We start from the raw sequence: 20,145 nt of genomic DNA, 5'->3' as shown, positions 1-20,145 counted from the left end.
TGGCTTAGTGCTCTGAGAGGGAAGTTAATTTTACTCTGAGGGATGACATATTTTGGATCAGCTCCAATTACACAGCAAATGAGGGGATTTCACTGAGTATTTGCAATCACCAGGTGAACACAGAGGATGAAATAATCAGTGTAAAGTTTCTCTCCCCTTACACTGGGAAGAGCTGTGTATTCAGGCCAGAACCACCTCTAAGTGATTCACAAGACAACACTATCCTTCTAAAAGCCACTGGCTGGATTTCCAGTTTTGAACAACCCCAGCTCCTACCAAAATCAGTGGGAACTGCAGGTGCTCAGCACCATTGAAAAAAAATCAGGTTGTTTAGCTGCAATTCCTTTGCAACCTGTTATGCCCTGAAATGTTGTGCAGGTACCAAAGTGATCACATTGCACCTTCCTAGCTGCCTGCAGCACTCACCTGGCACTGCAGTGCAAACACATACGCATGCAATTCCAGGCATCACTTACCACCCAGCTCCCCCAAGCGACACCACTAGGTAAGACACTGGTCCTCCTGCAAAACAAAAACTGAGCAGCAGGGCCCCTTCCAGCTGCAGAGAGGTTTGGGGCACATGACTGTGCTGTGGATGGGGCTTCAAAGTTACTCTGCTGCTTTGAAAACAGGAATTCCCTCTGCTTCTTCTTAAAAGTTGCTCCTTCTCTTAACCTTCTAGCACCAATCCCACCCAGCTATACCCACTCCCACCTCTCTGATTCAGCGTTTTAGACTGCAAGGTCCTCGGGGCACAGAGCTTGGGTTTTCAGAGTGCCAGGCAGACCTTTGGTAGCATATTAACTAATAATGGGCCCTTTGCAAATATCAGGCCAAAGCAAGCCCTAGGGCAAGGAATACAGAAAGGGAAGTCTCATCAGTGCTAACGTCCAAGTTTTGTAGTTCCTATCATTTTACCTGTCGGGTCGCCCAGCTATTACTGCCTGTCTGGTCTATTTGGATTGTAAGGTCATTGGGGCAGGGAATGTTCCTCACTGTTTGCAGCGTACTGGAGTAACAGCGCTCTCTCTCTTTAAAGAGATTTTCCCATCCTTGCACACCAAAATGGCCTGTCCTTGGTAATCAAGATCCACTGAAAGTTGGATGGGCATTTTGCACCCTGACTTCTAGCTGGTCTGTGGTGGATTTTCGCCATCAGCATTGACTGAAGCTCTCTTAGGAAATGCCATTGCTGGGCACGGCAGGTGAACTAGGTACCAGGGGTGGTGTGCAAAGTTCTACTGCTTGAGAAGCGACTTTGTGAGAAAGAGGCAATCGGAGAGGTCTGCTCATAAAAGGAGTGTGCAGGGAACAGGCCTGAAAGTTGGAATGCAGCAGTTTGTTGATAAAAGGATATAGTCTCATTCCACTTTTGCTAGAACACGCAGTTTGACCTGTCCAAACCAAACAGGACCTGCTGATTTTATCAGTCCGCAGGAGCCAGTATTTACTTAATTAAAGGTACAGCTTGGCTATTTAGATCCCTGCAGATATTTGTTGGCTTCTGTCACGGGCTTGAGGCATATTTGTTTTTGTCTGCATGTCAGGATTTACAGGCTATCGCTCTCTCTGGTAATCAGATCAGACTGTTCAGACCATTTTTGGTCACAGTGGTAAAGCAACGCTGTCAGAACAGAACATTCATCCCTAGGTGAGCATTCCCGAGGGGAGGAGATGCCACCTTCCAAAGGCACAGTGACTTTGGACATCTAGGTCAGTACTCACCCACTGCAGCCCAGTGACCAACCTGCCTCCCACTGCAGCCCACAAACTGCAAAAACAAACCGGCCATGTCGTTCGGAGGATCGAGTTCTGGTAGCCTAAAACGGGCACAAGCTGTTTGCCCCAGTTTATTGCAATATTCATTGCTAATGACCCAGCTCGAATATGGCTGAGTAGAACTCTTGGTAAAAGAGGGGTGGCCTTCTGGTTAAGGCACTAGACAGGGGCTGAGAAAATCCGGGGTCAATTCCCTGCTCTGCCAGACTGCGTGTGACACCTTGGGCCAGTCACTTCACCTCTCCATGCCTCAGTTCCCCATCTGTAAAAAGGCGATAAACCTTCCTTTGCCTGCCTTGTCTATTCAGACTGTAAAGTCTTTGGGGCAGGGACTCTCTCTTACTAGATGAATGTACAGCTCCTAGCACAATGGACCACCCTCTCTAAACTCTTCTGCTGCTCAAACTATCATGATTAGAATCCTACCAAATTCATGGCCATGAAAAAAGCTACACAGACAGTGAAATCTGATCTCCCCCGTGAAATCTGGCTAGTGTAGGGGAGGGGCAGGGCTGGGGGGCTCTTACCCTGTGTTGGACTCCAGATGCTAGTCCCAGCTGGGCTGCGGGGGTGGGGTGGAGAGAACATGACTTCCTCTTCCCCTGCAGGGTCCACTCCCAGGGCCAGGTCAGACCCATTTCTGGGAACCTTCCCTGGCCGCAGGAAACTCTGCAGCTGCTTGCCGCGAGCCCAGCTCCGGGGACAGTGCCACCACCGTCAGCAGAGCAGAAGTGAGTGTGGCATACCATGACCTCCACTACAATAGCCTTGCAACCCCCCTCCCCTCAAAAAAAAAAAACCAAACCCATTTTTGGGTCAGGACCCCCACAGTTACAACACAGTGAAATTTCAGATTGAAATATCTGAAACTGTGAAATTTACAATTTTTAAAATCCTTTAACTGTGAAATGGACCAAAATGGATGGCAAATTTGGTAGGGCCCGAATTGTGATGAATGGAACACTGAGACCCCCCCCCCCCAACCACAAAACGTCCAGTCCTTCCACCCTCCCAGGGCTGGCAACGGCACCAGCAGGTCACGGTCCAAATCCACGTGGATGGTGCCCACAGGCCTTAGCTGCCACCCTAACGCCGTTTCTATCGTTAAGCGGAAAAGTCACCCACGACCAGCTTTAAATCACCTCCCTTTGCGGCACTAATACCAGCAGATTAAGGATGCAGCGGAGAGGGACTAATCTAGGCATCTGAAACTTGAAGAAGAATAGATCCATAGACAAAAGAAGGGACTGAGCTCACCATTGTCCTTGTTCTCTAAAACCCATTTCAGCTATAGGAGAATCTCATTTACCCTTCGCAGTTTAGGGCTTCTGACACGTAACTGAGCACTTCTGCCCTCTAATGGATGGAGTCAGTGGAGACTGAATGGTTCATTAAATACACTGGGGTAACAGGCAGCTCATCCAGCAGGGCTGACTGCAACGTGACCCCCTTCAATAAGGCCTGGCAGCTCGGCCCTGCAGGTTTCCTGCTAGTATTTGGTTTGGCGATGGCCAGGATCAGGGAGTGGCCAAGACTTCCCTGATGTGGTGGATATGCAATGACTTAGCAGCAGGCCTTGTACATGGTGACATGAATGTGCCGCTGCCCCATCCCAATAGCTCCCCTCCTTAGTGACAACGTGCAGGGACTTTTGACCATGTGCACGAAGCATCTGCTGCTGCCAGGAACCTAACGAGAATCTGGCAGGGGAAATCACACCAAACCGGAGCGCTAGGCTGACACATACCCAACTCAGCCAACAGGTCTTTTCTTCCTGTGCCTGGCTAGCCACCACCACCAAACAGCAATCATAGCTTCACAGAACTGTAGAGCTGGCAGGAACCTCAACAGGTCCTCTAGTCCGCTCCCCTGCACCGAGGCAGGGCTAAGTATTATCTAGACCCCTCGACAGGCGTTTGTCTAACCTTTGCTCAGACACTCATGCTGCTTCTGGTGTTGCCCTCCCCTTTACATCTCAGAGCAACATTAAGGATGTGGAGGGTACAGCACAGCCAAAACCATCGTCTCCCTGACAGCAACTTTTTACTCTCCTGTTGACATCCACCCTCAGTGCAGCTGCAGGACTCCCGCATTTTCAATGCTGGCTTCCCCTCCCACCACCAATCTCTTTTCCGTAGTTAAGCTGCACCTTTGGGATGCAGACTTGAGCACAAGCAAGGCTCCTCTTCAGATGGAAAGAGAAGCTGAGACAGCAATCTATTATCCGGGCAAACGTTTCTCCATAGAAGCCTCACTGCTGTCCTTTGATATTAACATCCTGCATGAAGCCAGCGAAAGACTCTTACTGTGAATTTCACCGTGGGATAAACGGATATTGGAACAGCCTTGTAATATTTTGCATCATTCGTTTGGCAGGGGAAGATTTTAGAAACAAAGTGAATAATGCAGCTGATGACCCTTTCTATTTCTCTGGATCTTATGTTCAATGCTTAGTTAGGCCTCTGCGTAAGGAGTACTCCCACTGACTTCACTTGAACGGCTCGCTGGCTTACAATTGGGCATCTGCTTCAGTACCTTGCTGAACTGGGGTTGCAAAGCACTATGGCCTCCTTCTCCAGGACTGGACACAAACACTAAAGTTCCTGACCAGTGGCGGTCACTGGAGAACCCACCACACTCTCTGTAAGAGTGAATGGTTGAGATTTTTCAAAGCCGTGCAAGGAACCCCCCCCCACACACACGAACTCTTAACAGCAATGGGAGATGTGCATCTATGTTCTCTTGGAATGCTTTCCAAGTTTTAATCAAGGCCATCGAGTTTCATGACGTGCCCCGGCAAAATCCATCTTTGTTAAATTGCATTCCGCCAAAAACAAACTGCAGGTGGAATTTGCCTCCATTTTCCGTGCCATAGCATTGCCGTGCACTGCTGAACACCTGACCCATTCTAACAAGGGGCAGGCAAAGCAACAGCAAATGCACAGGCGCCCCCCTCCTTGCAAAAATACACTGCTGTCCTGCCTCAGAGGCTTGTTTCCATGGCAACACACTGGTTTTTGTGCAAGGTGCTGCACCACAGGCACCTTCGGTTAAGCAGCCGTAGTGATGACTTGATTTTAAAGCTCTTGACAAACATTTGTAGCTGTGCACACAACGAATGGGATAATCAGCTTTCATGCTGCAGAGCGCAAGCTGATCCCACACTCCACCCTGCCCAAGTAACAGCCCTGGACAATCAGACAGCTTCTCCTGGTTACCTGCCTCGAAAGCATGATTTGATCCCCCTGGCAAATCCTCCCAGGTAAACTAAGTAGAGAAGCTAAAAGCTCATGTTAAACCACAGTGGGGCAAGAGCTCTGAAATCTAAAGAGGCAGGAATTTAATTGGGAGGTGCTTACAAAAAATCTTGTGTGTTAGTGAAGTGCAATTAGCACTGAAGACGAGAATGCCAGGCTGCCATCTCTGCAATGCACTGCCCCTGCTTGCCAGAAAAGCAACTCCCCCTCCCCTCTCCATATAAAAACACCAAACACCCTCTTATCCCATTTCCCTCCCGCCAGCCACCCAGCACAGGGGCTCCCCAATCCATACCTGGCTGCAGTTTTGTGTCAGTGTATTTTCTGGCGAGGGTTTGTTCTGGGGCTCTCCTTGTTGGCTGCAGTCCAGCTGAATCAGGCTTCTGCATTCTTGATGGCAGGTATATTTGCAATCTAAACGGGAGGGGGAGGGGGAGAGAAACAAAAAAAATGAAGGATGCTTTAGAAATAATGACTGGTTTTCAAGGGGGATAAAAACAGAATGAAACAGTGAGAAATAAAGGGATCAGATTTCTGCTGAAGGTCAAACTCTAAAGTTACAGAGCCCGATGTTCAGGATAGCACCACTGCAAGTGAAACATGCACGTGCCCACCCAAATTGCAGCCACAATTATTTCCATTGTGGTAGTGCCTCCAAACCCTACATAGGCCTCAGGCCACATTGTACTAGGTGATGTGCAAAGAAACATTTACTACAATGAAACACCTAAATGGCCTATCAGATGCCTAATTGGTTATTTGCATGCACTTTTATTGTGACCAAGCATGGAAATGCATGTGCAAACCAGACAGCTGTACACATGAAGTACCAATAAAGACTAGTTAATGGAAACTGTTGCAGACTAGCGGTTGGAAAACTGGGAGTCAGGACTCCTATATCCTATTCTTGACTATATTCAGATGGACACACCTTGGGCAAATTATGACCTCAGAGCCTCAGTTTACCCATATGTGAAATAAGGGTAATAATACATCCCTCTCTCATGGGGGTATTGAGGTTTTCACTAGTATTTGCAGAGTACCTGAGACAAAAGGTACCAGAGAAGCAGCAAATAATCACAAATGTTAATGGGCTGAAGTTTTACACTTTACCAGTGAACAGAAGCCTGTGAGTATTGGCTTGGCATAGAAGTTATTCAAATGATCTCCGTGATGTAACTGGTTTCCACATCGTTACTTCAGCAGCGCTCCAGGTATACGTGGCGCTTTGCAGACCAGCCCCACCGCCAGGTCTCTGCCACAAAAAGCATTCAGTCTCAGTGCCCCACATGGCATCCGTCAGACTGAAAAAACCATCCGCTAGCAGAATTCTCAGTAGCATGTGCCAACAGCCTCACCTACGTGAAACACTAAACACTACACAGGCTTTGATGCCTCAGCACTTGCCTTAAACATTCATTTGCCATCAGAATGCATAAAGGCAAAAATAATGAAAAAACCCTACTCCCATTTATGCTAAGACTCTGTGGCAGAGAGGCAGGTGAGCGCTAGAGATTAGCAGCTGGTGATGCACCGTGAGAAGGGAGGGGGGGAAATAACCCATAAGCCCAAAGTGTGAAGAGCACTGTAATTAAACACGGAAAAGCCAGCTTGCCCCAGTGCACACACGACATCAGCAATACTTGCATGAATAGCAGCGAGTGCTTTTACCCAGACACAGAGATAACTTACAAAGGGGAGAGAGTAATTCTAAAACTGCGTTGCCACGAGCAATGAAAAGCTTTGCATTGTTTTCTTCCCATTTCTTTCCTTTTATTTCTACGTGGAACACTTCGGAAGGAAAATATCAGGGTTCCCCTCCTGCCTCCGTTCAAACTCTAATTTCTCAGCTAAGCCAGAGACACATTCTTCACAGGAGAAATACCGTACGCTTTGGTTCCCAGAGTACCGTAAGAGTCGTAAGCACACAAGAGTCACTCACTCAGTACAGTACATTGTTTATGCTACTTGGAGCCAAGGACACATCTACATTTGCTGCAAAGGTGATATAAAAAAAAATTAAGACCCTTGTCCTGTAAATCATTCCATGTGGTTACTGAGCTCTGCTCAGGTGGAACAACTAGAAGAGGATTTGGAGTGAGACATGGAACCACTGCAAAAAAAAAAAAATTAATCCACATTTCTCTGATTGAGTGGTTTGTGTTTCCTAGCACCAGATGTTACACTCAACTCCAATTAGTGCACTAAGAGATGTGCCCTCCCAGATATTCAAACACAGAGAGAAATACTGACCTCTGCCCCACCAAAAAAATTCCAAACTGACCAATACAAGAAACCATTCACAGGTGGTCAAGCTACGGATGAGATGAGCCCAGAGTAAGATCCCACTCCCAACGTCACACACTTTGGGAGCATTTGAAGTTGTGTCTCTGGCTCCCAGCTCACTAACCAGCTGGACCAAAACCCCACTCCAGAAGCGGAGCTGGGATGCAGTCAAGGATTTCCCAGCTATGAGCCCTGTATTTTTCCACTAGACCATTACCAGCATCCCACCTCTCCTCCCAAGTAGAGGAAAGGTTCATAGATACGGATTGGTTTATCAGCATGGAAAGTATCTCAAAGTTGTGAGGAGAGAGAAGAATAGTTAGAACTGTGGTGGGGGAGTCTTTAGCACAATCCTGCTCTCTCGGTGGGTGAGGAAATGTATCTAGTCACGCACAAAATTCTCTGCTACAGCTGTGCCTGGTTGCTCACACACCTTTGCCCAAAGGAAACCTGTACTACTTATTAAAAGCTGACAAGTTTCCTGCCTTACTCTTTACTAGTTTTTCTCCTGATCTGAACTGAGAAGTGTTGACACTTGGATACACAGAGTAGAAGATAGCATCCCATTCCACTGAATCCACAGCACTTTGCAAGTCTTTATAGCAACGCTCCTTCGGGAATCGCAGCTGATGTCTCTCCAACTCTTACTGCACCTCTTGTGCTGGGGGTTTAAGAGACCGATTTTCTAGCAGTGTAAGAACAAGTCTATTGCAAGTCTCTGCTAAACTGAGGCAAGAACCCTTCCTTCCGATATCAGTAAGTTGTACGTAAAGTGTTGGTTTGATATTTAAGGCCTAAAATAGGCACCATTATTGACTAGTTACTGGAAGGTAGGACTTCTGAGTTCTATTTCTAGCTCCAACATTGACTCATTGTGAGACACGGGGCAAGCTGATGCAGTTGAGAAAAAGGGTAACAACGTTCTGGGGTGTATTAACAGGAGTGTCATACATCAGACGCAGGAGATAACTTCGCTCTACTCAGCACTGGTGAGGTGGGGAGCTGAGAGCTGGGGTGGGTTTTGCACACTTTTTTTTTTAAGAAGAGATTGATGAATTGGGGGAGAGTCAGAGGAGAGAATAAAAATGATGAAAGGTTTAGAAAATGTGACCTACAAGGAAAAATTAAAACATCTGGGCATGTTTAGTCCTGAGAAAGGACGACAAAGGGGGACCTGACAGTCTTCAAATATATGATGGGCCATTAAAGAGGAGATGGTGATGCACTCCTCTCCACGTCCCCTGAAGGGAGGGCAAGAAGCAAATCTGAAGGAAGGGGAGATGTATGTTGTACGTTAGGAAAAACTTTCTAACTATAAGGATAGTTAAGCTTTGGAACGTGTTGTAGAATCCCTCTCATTGGTTGTTTTTAAGAACAGGTTGGACAAACACGTCAGGGATAAGAATATATGAATGGCCAGACTGGGTCAGACCAAAGGGCCATCCAGCCCAGTATCCTGTCTTCCGACAGTGGCCAATGCCAGGTGCCCCAGAGGGAATGAACAGAGCAGGTAATCAAGTGATCCATTCCCAGGTTCTGTATGGTCTAGGTTTACATGGTCCTGCCTCAGCACAAGGGCTGGCTAGCTCGGGGTTCCTTCCAGCCCAGCATTTCCATGGTAAGCCCGTTTCACATCTCTGCGCATCAGTTTCCCCCATCAGCAAAATGGGATAACACTGAAGGACAGGCCAAGGCTTTGGGCACTAGCCTGGGACTCAGCAGACCTGGGTTCATTTCCCTACTTCTCTACAGACCATGAGTAAGTCATAAATGCCTTGTCTTCACTGCGGGAAAGGGGGTCCCCCGCTCTTCTTTATGACAAGGTGACACCGGTGAGTTATTTTGGTGTCAGATCCTAAGAGGTGGTGAGGCACTTGGAGTGTTAACTGTGAGGTCGCCAGGTGAGGTCAGCACCGTACCCCCTATCTGTGGTTGGCCTTGCAGTAAATCTGAAGTGCCTTGGCTTCACTACATTTTTCCAGCCAGCCAGAGAGCTAACACCCATAGTGAAAGAAAGAGTCTGTCAGTGAAGACACCCTTAGTCTCTCTGGGCAGCAGATCCCCAGCTGTGTAATGGGGATAGTAGCACTGCCATATCTTACAGGGGTGTTGGGAGGATAAATACATGCAATATTGGGAGTCCCTCAGATACTGTGGTGATGGGGGCCAGATAAGTACCTAAGATGAACACTGATCTGCTTTTTATAAACCATTTTGAGATCCTTGGATTAAATAGGATTATGCAGGTGTTAGTATGATTACATAGCAATTTATAAGAGCAAGTTTAGGAAGAAAAGAGGTCTCTCTGTATCAGCACTTTCATTGCCAGTTACTGTAACTGAAGTATGTACCTAAATCATAAATCTATTGTCAGATTCTGCCTGAAAACGCCCTTGGACAGGATATTGGAAATTTCACATGGTCTCAAATGTACAGATGACATGTTACCTAGCTCCCTCCTCATACACACACTGCCTAGGCACAAACAAAGAACTGACGCAGATTTTCTTGGAAGATGATCTGTGTTACTGTAAGATGTTCAACTGCTCAATCAAGTAGAAGCTCCATAAAGAACTTTAGGAAGCGAGCATTTCGCTTTGGCCTCTTTTTGTTATAAAGAACTATTTTCAATGGCAATCGCAGCACAGCGAAGTTTGCATCCTGCACCACATGTGGCTTGACCATTTCTCTTTACTAAAAGCTACGTGTTGGCCTAAATTTGTTGCCGTTCTCCCATCCTCCTCTCTCAAAGATTTGACTTGACTGTAGTTTACTAACTGCAGCTAAAACATCCTGTTGGTATTTACATGACCCATGTGAGCCTTTTCAATTTTAACTATACTATAACCAAACTTGCTTTCCCTTTTACATTAGCCAAAATTCCAGAGAGGTTACTGGGGGGAAAAAGTAATTCAATCAACAGCATGAGATTGGCTATCAGATATTTTCTATAAAGCAAAATGTATATTGCACTTTGCATCTGCTGCTGCAGCAAATTAAAATATCACAGTGGAGCTTTCAAAAAGATAGTAATTATCCAACCATTCTATCTGGCTGTGCTTAGAGATGCATATTAGCTCTTGCATTGCAAAGTGCCGGTTAATTTGCAGCTGCAAAGCCATGGAACAGAACCAGGGTTTTGTTTTATAGACATAGGCCTCGTTCATACTCAAGGCACCCATAGCACGCATCAGATAAAAGATTGTGCAGGTGGCTCCCAAACTCCTGAGTGGCAAACGCTTTCCTATCATCTTTGTCCATCACCACTAGGAGGCCACCGAGAGAGAGAGCAAGAGAGAGCAAGTGCAAGTCTGTTTGTGTTCTGAAAGGTAACAGATGGGCAGGAGGGGTCACCTGCTCAGCATCTCATCTGAAGGATGGTGCCTCAACAAGATAGCAACACTCCCCTGGTGTCGCATTGTGTAGTCAGCACTGGACTGTTCAAGCCCACAATCCTCTGGCTGAGGGCTTGGCTACACTTGCAGGTGTGCAGCGCTAGGAGTTACAGCTGTCTTCGTACAGCTTTGTAGGGAAAGCGCTGGAGTGTGGCCACACTGACAGCTACCAGCACTGCAGTGTGGCCACATTTGCAGCAGTGCTGGGAGTGGTGCATTATGGGCAGCTATCCCAGCGTTCAAGTGGCTGCAACATGCTTTTCAAAAGAGGGGGATGGGGTGGAGTGTGACAGGGAGCATGGGGGGGGGAGAGAGAGAGAGTGGATTTTTGGAGCCAACACTGTCAGCTCCCTGCCTTGCAAATTCTGACCACTTCCCCGACCCCTCATTCACTCTTAAATGCAAATAGCCTGCAGGCCAGATAAGCAGCTGCACTGACGGACTCCCTTCCCCCCCGCCGTGCTGTTTCTCTCCTCAAGCAAACACTAGGGGCTTGGCTACACTTACAAGTTGCAGCGCTGGTGGAGGCTTTCCAGCGCTGCAATTAACACCCCGTCCACACTTGCAGGGCACAACCAGCGCTGCAACTCCCTGGTTGCAGCGCTGGCTGAAAACCCATCCGGGTTGGGGTATAAGAGTGCAGCGCTGGTGACACCAGCGCTGCTCAGCAGGTGTGGACACTCACCAGCGCTTTACCTGTCCTCCAGGGAATAAGGAGCTATCCCAGAATTCCTGTTCAGCCACTCTGCACATCAGTTTGCACTCTACTGCTCTTGCCTCAGGTGACCCGCCCTTTAAATGCCCCGGGAAATTTAAAAATCTCCTTCCTGTTTGCTGCAGCCAGGTGTGGAGTGCAATCAGTTAATCAGTTACAGGTTACAGGTAACCATGCCTCCACGCTGCAAACGAGCCCCAGCATGGAGCACAGGTGAATTGCAGGACCTCATCAGTGTTTGGGGTGAGGCGTCTGTTCAGGCACAGCAGCTGCGCTCCGGCCGTAGGAATTACGATATCTTTGAGCAGATATCAAGGGACATGCTGGATAGGGGCCATCAACGGGACGCACTACAATGCAGGGTGAAAGTTAAAGAGCTGCGGAGTGCCTATTACAAAGCCCGAGAGGGGAATCGCAGATCCGGATCCGCCCCCACGACCTGCCGTTTTTACGTGGAGATGGACAACATACTTGGGGGTGACCCCACTGCCAATCCCAGGGTAACGATGGACACTTCTGAGCAGGCTGGGGGACAGGAGGAGGAGGAGGCTGCGGGGGGGGGAGAGGAAACCGCGAGTGAAGCTCCTGGGATGGGGGAAGAAACCGCAGATTCCCTGGAGGCATGCAGCCAGGAGCTCTTCTCAAGCCAGGAGGAAAGTACCCAATCGCAGCAGCAGCCAGCAGTTGCAGAAGGACAGGCAGAGGAGCGGTGTACCGGTAAGCGGCTTTTATTTTCTGGGTGGAAATGTTTCTGGAGAGGAAGGGGGGTTATGGATGCATGCATGGCAGCGTCTAGATGTGGAATAGCCCGTTGATGTGGTCTATCACGTCGCGGTAATCTGCTTCAGTTATCTCAGCAAAAGCTTCATCCAGAGCGTGGGCAATATGCCTGCGCAGGTTTATAGGCAGAGCCACTGTGTCCCTTGTCCCAGTGACGGTGACGCCTCCGCGCCACTCTTCGGCCAGGGGGGGGGGGACCATTTCTGAACACAGGCACGCCGCATAGGGTCCCGGGCGGAATCCACATTGCTCTAAAAGAGCCCCCCGCTGTTCCCTAGTGACTCGCAGTAGGGAAACATCTTCCAGGATTAAGTCCTGTGAAAAATGTTGGGAGACTCTTTAGTGAAGAGATAGTGAGATAATATCACCACTTCATCTGCATCTTCACTCAACCCCTCTAGCACTCCAGATTACCCAAGCAACCAGCTCCCTCTCACTCAAGCCCCACTCCTCACTCACCATTTCGTGGCTTCTGTTGTGTTTTCCTTTTGGGATAAAGAATGCAAGTGAGAACTTGCAAGTGAGAACTCGTAACAATTCATGTCTGGAGATAGTGGATACAATGCTGCCCGTGTTAAATGTTGTCATTTCTGTGTGTACAGTGACCTTGACTGGACTGCCCAGATGTTCAACATCACAGAGGCTTCAAAATTTGAGAAAAAATCCCCGAAAGAGCAAAGAGGACATGCTGAAAACTGTTCTTCAGCACTCTGCTACAGAGAGAAAAGAATTGAAGGAGTGGCGACAGAAAGAAAGCAGGACCCGCAAGAGAAATGCAGTGGCCAAGAGGAAAGCACGGAGCGGCTGCTAAGCATCCTGGAGCGCTGCGGAGTCTATAGAGTCACTCGTTGCCATGCAAGCAGAGCACTACCGTGCTACTCCCCCACCCGCCCCGTCCTTTGTGCCTTGTGCCCCAATGTCAGCTCCAACCACCTTTCCCCAGCATCCAGGCTCTTACCACCACCAGCTGCCTCCAACACCTGTACGTTCCCCAACCAGCCCTGATACCTACCACCACCCTTACCCTCTGCATTCAACCCCATCACCATGCAGTATATGCACCCTGAAGTGCAGGATTCATTAAACAGCAATCCAGACATGGCATATGCAAACTTGTGACTGTACAGTTCACCAACCCACACCCTTGCCCTCTTGTGTTAATGAAATGTTGTGTGTCTGTCTGTCTGTCAAGGAAGTTTTTTTCTTTTCAATAAAACAATTCTTGGCTTTGAAAACAGTCTTTATTATAGCAGATAGTGAAAGACACCTTAGCCCAGTAAAGAAAGAGGCACTGCAAATCATATTATTATTATGGATAATAGAATAACAGTGTAAGCAGTGCAATTCACTCCCATGCAAGGCAGCAACATTACTGTTGGCTTTCAGCCTCAAATTCTTCCCTCAAGGCATCCCTAATCCTTGAAGCCCTGTGCTGGGCCTCTCTATTAGCCCTGCTCTCTGGCTGTGCATATTCAGCCTCCAGGACTTGAACCTCGGTGGTCCATGCCTCACTGAATGTTTCACCCTTCCCTTCACAAATATTATGGAGGGTACAGCAAGCGCTTATAACCGCTGGGATTCTGCTTTCCCCCAAGTCTAGCTTCCCATACTAACATCTCCAGCGAGCCTTTAAACGCCCAAAAGCACACTCCACAGTCATTCTGCACCGGCTCAGCCTGTAGTTGAACCGGTCCTTGCTCCTGTCAAGCTTCCTGTATAGGGTTTCATGAGCCAAGGCAGTAACGGGTATGCGGGGTCTCCAAGGATCACAGTGGGCATTTCGACATCCCCTACTGTGATCTTCCTGTCTGGGAAAAGTCCTGCCTGCATCTTCCTGAACAGGCCACTGTTCCGAAGATGCGTGCATCATGCACCTTTCCAGGCCAGCCTGTGTAAATGTCAATGAAACGCCCGCGGTGATCCACAAGCGCCTGGAGAACCATAGAGAAATACCCTTACGATTAACGTATTTCTGATGCCAGGTGGGGGCCAGAATAGGAATATGCGTCCCATCTATCGCCCTCCACAGTTAGGGAAACCCATTTGTGCAAAGCCATCCACAATGTCCTGCACGCTCCCCAGAGTCACGGTCTTTCTTAGCAGGATGCGATTAATTGCCTTGCAAACTTGCATCAAAACGATTCCCACGGTCGACTTTCCCACACCAAACTGGTTCCCGACCGACCGGTAGCTGTCTGGATTTGCCATCTTCCAGATTGCAATAGCCACCCGCTTTTCCACCGTCAGGGCAGCTCTCAATCTTGTGTCCTTGCGCCGCAGAGTGGGGCGAGCTCAGCACACAGTCCCATGAAAGTGGCTTTTCTCATACGAAAGTTCTGCAGCCACTGCTCGTCATCCCAGACTTCCATGACGATGTGATCCCACCACTCAGTGCTTGTTTCCCGAGCCCAAAGCGGCGCTCAACGGTGCTGAGCATTTCCGTGAATGCCGCAAGCACTCTAGTGTCACACGCGGCAGACAAATCCATATTGATATCATCGCCGGACTCTCACTGTCACTTTGGAGCTGAAGGAATAGCTCGACTGCCAAACGTGTTGTGCTGGTGACACTCATCAGCAGAGTCCTCAGCAGATCGGGCTCCATTTGCCACAGAAATCGCGATTCACAGAGAGTAACAGAAAGACACTCACAATGGCGCCAAACGCTGCCGGAATGAATGCTGGGATGTGAAGCGATGCACCACGGGGCGCTGGCAAACAGGAAGCGGAATGACCCGCACACTTCCTTCCCCTTCCCACAATACTCAGCGCCAAAACGGCGCCAAACCGGGACGTGGTGTTCTGTGGTATAGCTGCCCACAATGCACCTCTCAATACAGCGCTGGAAAGTGCTGCAAGTGTGGCCACACTGCAGCGCTGGTAGCTGTCAGTGTGGCCACACTCCAGCGCTGGCCCTTACACAGCTGCATGAGCAGCGCTGTAACTCCCAGCGCTGCAACTTGTAAGTGTAGCCAAGCCCTAGGCTGTGGACATTCATCCCCCTGCCTGCCTCATTCACAGCAAACAGGAGCTGTGTTTGTTTTTTAGATAAGCAGCTCCGGGAGCCCCGAGTTCACAACAAAACAAAGAGGCATCATAACAAAACAAAGAGAGTTCTTTAGTTAAAAGCATTATGGGAAAATACCAGAGGTCAGTTACAGCGTAGTAAGATTAATCACTGTTTACACTGGCACACCAGCGCTGCAGCACCAGCGCTGCAGTCATTATTCCCCAGGCAGACGTGGAGTACAGCCAGCACTGTAGCCAGGGAGATGCAGCGCTGTATGTGCCTTGCAAGTGTGGACGGTGAGTGAGTTGCAGCGCTGTAAAGCCACCACCAGTGCTGCAACTCTCCAGTGTAGCCAAGCCCTGAGAGAGAGAGGGTATTAACAGGGCAGCAGCAATTCTTCGTTCACAGTTTGCCCTAAAGTCTATGGGAGTTCTCCGTTGCACCCCGAGGCCTCTAAATTACTGTGGTTCCAACTGCACTGAGCACTTTCAGAGCTCAAAGCTCCAAATAATAACTGGAGATGGGAGATCAAGCTGCAGTTCAGATCCAGGTTTCAAACACCACCAAATGGACGGTGGCAGGGTTGGGGCTTTTAGTACACGCCCATCTCAAATAACAATCCTTTGCCCAAATGCAGCATCTTCCATCTAAGGGTCTTGCAGTGCTTTATAAACGTCAGCCCTCCCCTCACCTCAGGGAGCAGCGCTTCATTTGTAATGGAAGAGGGGCCTGGGCTCAGGCAATTTTTTTTTACATTCATAACTGATGCAGCAAGCCCAGAAGTGCTGGGGTTGTGAACTGCCAAGGAGCTGTGTGTTGTACCTGTTTGAAGGATGAAAAATACTGAGGCATAAAGGGACTGAAGTAGCCACTGGCTTTGGAAGCTCAGCTGGAGACACCGAAGGTCTGATGGGCAAAGAAGCGGAGCACCTAGTAATCAAGCCCAAGATTCCTCCAGCTGGACACCCAAAAAATCAGGGGTCACATTTAAAGATTTGGCAGCAGCTTGTCCCAGCTCACACAGCAAGTCAATGGAAGTCGTGAGAACAGAACCCAGGAGTCCTGTTGCCTCAATCCCAGGCTCATACCACCAGACATTTGTCCGTCCCTGCTTGCTTAGGCTGTGTTTTTCAGTACAGGATTCAGTCACTGGTGTAATCGCACACAGAGCAGCTATTAGAGAGTCTTGATCATATCAATGTTAGGTAAAAGAATCCCTCATTAAAGGGCTTTCATCCTCATTCTGGATCAAATTAATATTCATAGGCATACTCTGCACAGCCTTTAATCTGCCATTCTTTTATTTAAAACATACGGCACATTTAGTTGACATTTCAGACAACACAGTAACATTTAGTCTAAACCAACAACTGAGATGTTTTGGAAGTTTTATTTTCCCAAATGGCCAACAGTCTCTCAATTAAAAGACATTCTTTAGAATAAAAAGGGTCTCTGCTTTGAAAAGACAGCTAAAGGCCCATCTCTTAGGAGTCAAACAAACAGCAGCTTTACAAATATTATGGCTTTGTTAGTGCACTTCTATGGCCCCTTTTGTCTGAATAACCCAAAGTGTTTTTAGAAACATTAGGTATCTTTCCCAGTGAGGTAGGGAGTATTATTGTATCCATCCTACAGATGGGTAAGATAAGGCACAGAGAGGTTAAGTGACTTGCCCAAGTGACAGAGCCAGGACCTCAATCCCCTAGTCAAGCCCCTCTTCTATTATCCCCCTCTTCACTCCTTCCCCCCCCCCCCCCGCCCGTCCTCCCAAGCTGGTAAGAGAACCCACGGAGTTCTAAGCTCAGGTCTCCCGCTCTAACTCTCTGACTGCAATTCCACCACAGGTGACAGAGCACAGACAAACTGCTATGCAGCTTGGGTTACTATAGAGCCCAGGACAGGAGCAGGATCTTTTAAATTTCCCTAAGTAACTCTTCCCTGTTCTCAAAGCAACTCATTAACATCAGCACTGGATTTCCTGTCACTGGAATCCAAGGATAATACAACTGAGGGGGCACGAAGGGTTCACTGCAAGGTAACCTCCTGCCTTGCCGGGCTGAGACGCTGCCTCCACAGTGCTCGGTGAAGGGTTTACTGTTAGACTTTTCTTCTTCTTGCTGTTTCACAGTTTGTTGGAAGGGTTTTTAAACTTTGCAGAACTGGACGACACACCGGGCTCCTTCCAGAATGAGGTGAGATTTGCTTCTTCCAGAGTTCCAGCAGCACCAGAAAGCTCATCAAACACATCAGCTCTGAAGGCTAAGATGGCAGAAAAGCCTTAGGAAAGGAAGGGTGATCTTGTGGTTGGAGTATGGGATTGGGAGTATAGAGACTGAGGTTTTACTCCCAGTTCTGCCACAACTTCATGTGACGCCCCGGCAAAACCCCTCACCTATGCAAAGAAGGATAACACTGATCTACCTCACAAGAGCATTGTGAGGGTTAATTCATTATGTTCTGTAATGCACTCTGCATGAGCCTCAGATAAAAGGCTCTGCAGAACTGCCCAGATTTACAGCAAAGGACCTTCGTGCAGTAGAGACACAGGAATTGGAGAAGAGTCTCAGATCCCATTCATACTGCCCAGGACACATCGCAGTCACTCAAACTAGCACCTGAAAAGAATAGGATTTATCACTCCAACCCTTGTGAAAATCAATAGGGGACCTTTCATTATCACAAATAGCCAGAGAGCCTTCTTTTTACATCCTATCTGAAAAAGAGCCAAGGTCTGTAATACGTTCCATACAGAGAGATCATTTAGTCTGCTGACATCCTCGAACATAACATAACATAAAATGGTTCACAGGTTTTGCACAGCTCACGTACCACAAATAGTACATTTTAGGACCAATGTTCGGCCCCTATTAGCACCTCCTTAGCTTACATGTAAAATAAAGACTTATAGAGCCAAATTTTTAAAGTGCTCACAATGGGTGCTGGGCTCTTTTGGAAATCTGGCACGAAAGGTAGGCTTAGATGAGCGTTTTAACGAGTTAGCCAAATCAGCGTCACAGGCAATAAATTAACTTCTGTGGACACCCCACAAAGGTTGCAGTTTACCATTAACATTTATGGAGTGTCCAGCCCCGCATGAACAAACACATTTGCCAATTAATCTGAGTCAACTATCCATTCACTCGAGCTATAAAACTCGAATGCAGAGATAACCTTAGTGTGTTGGGGGGGGGGGGGGAGAACAGCCTGTCCTGATTGTGGGAGCTGATCCCTTGGAAAATTAAGCCTACACAGAGCAGTTTTTTTTTACCTCTTGCTTGAGGAGAACTAAAAAGTGAAAAACAGAGAGTGCAACCTGGCATGAGAAGAAGCAGGGAGCAAAAGCCACCAAACCACCCTGTGGGTTTTTTCCAATCACAAAACCCCAATTGAGCTTTCATTTCTCGAAGTTTTCACAGATTTCCTGCCAAACCCCAGGTTTCGCTACTCACTCTCGTCTTCACTCTGGCAGCTGCTGACACACTGCTTACCAGGGTAAGTGTGAAATTGATCCCAGACAATTCCACAATCGCAGGACAAAAAAAATCAACGCATTCATTCGTATTCTACATATATCAATTATGCTTAAAAGCTCCTTACATAAATGGGGGTGAGGGTGTGTGTGAAATGGAAACTCTGTAGCTGAAAACAACCAGCTCTTCAAAATCATAACTAAAAAAAAAACTCCTAAAACCTACCCAGGACGTAGATAGGACACACACAGTTTTTAGACTCTACTGCTAGAGTAAGCTCTACTATAATTCCAAGTCATAGATCATTCCCCTCCTCCTCCTCCCAGGGTGCTCTGGAATCTAATAGGCTAAGAAAAAATTAGGTTTTGTTGATTTGATGCAAAACCAAAGTCAAAAATAAGGCAAGGAGAGATTGAACACACACCCACTCCCCTAGAAGAATTCTGATCTTTAACATTACACTGTAGCATTTACAGAGTATTTTTAAAACAGTATCTGCTTCATCAGATTTTTGTATCAATGTTTACAAGAAAAATAAGGTGACTGTATAAACAAAAAGCAACCTTTTCCACTGCATTACAAGCAAATGGAAAACACCAAGAAGAATCTTTTGTATTACCTATTTTATTTAACACACACAAATTATCTATATCAGGGGTCGGCAACCTTTCAGAAGTGGTGTGCCGAGTCTTCATTTATTCACTCGAATTTAAGGTTTCGCGTGCCAGTAATACATTTTAACGTTTTTAGAAGGTCTCTTTCTATAAGTCTATAATATATAACTAAACCATTGTTATATGTAAAGTAAATAAGGCTTTTAAAATGTTTAAGAAGCTTCATTTAAAATTAAATTCAAATGCAGAGCCCCCCGGACCGGTGGCCAGGACCCGGGCAGCGTGAGTGCCATTGAAAAATCAGCTCGCGTGCCGCCTTCGGCACCCGTGCCATAGGTTGCCTACCCCTGATCTATATGATGTATTTCACTCCGGAACATAGATTAAAGGAGAGCCAGATCTTTCAGCCTTTACTCACATGCGCAATCTCATTGACTTCACTGGAACTGCACAAACAAGTAAGGACTGCGGAAAAAGAATATTCAAACCATAATTTAATGTATTCTTGAACTAAAAAAAAGAAAAAAGAAAAACAACCCACAAAAAGAAACCAACCACCCACAAAACAGAGAGATGATCGAAGACTGGATAAGCCACATAGATCTGGATATTAGCCCCTGGATTGGGAACCCTGTTCCAGAATAGTTCCGCAATGACTGAACTGCTAGGTTTAGGACCAGTCCTGGAAAGGGATAGTACACGTCCCTGTGACTAGCCCTGCTCAACGGCAACGGGATTACTCATAGAAATGGCATGATGGTTCCAATCCTGCAATGTGAGCCAGCTGGGCAGGGTCCCTGCACTCTGCACAGAGGCCCACTGACTTCAGCGAGACAGCAC

At 47.6% G+C, this 20,145-nt stretch overlaps 1 protein-coding gene across 5 annotated transcripts in view; it reads right to left on the bottom strand.

Annotated features, from left to right (window-relative positions):
• RASSF5 (Ras association domain family member 5) overlaps positions 1-20,145 on the bottom strand; it is a 122,721-nt gene that overhangs the window by 57,991 nt on the left and 44,585 nt on the right. For all 5 annotated transcript variants that reach the window (XM_039534438.1, XM_039534436.1, XM_039534435.1 and 2 more), the window contains one exon: positions 5,332-5,450. In XM_039534438.1, the coding sequence (XP_039390372.1) occupies positions 5,332-5,450 (119 nt within the window). The remainder of the gene's footprint in view (positions 1-5,331; positions 5,451-20,145) is intronic.

The sequence above is a fragment of the Mauremys reevesii genome, linkage group 4 (assembly GCF_016161935.1).
Source record: "Mauremys reevesii isolate NIE-2019 linkage group 4, ASM1616193v1, whole genome shotgun sequence".
In the NCBI taxonomy this organism is placed as follows: Eukaryota; Metazoa; Chordata; order Testudines; family Geoemydidae; genus Mauremys; species Mauremys reevesii.
This window is presented reverse-complemented; position numbering and strand designations above follow the sequence as displayed.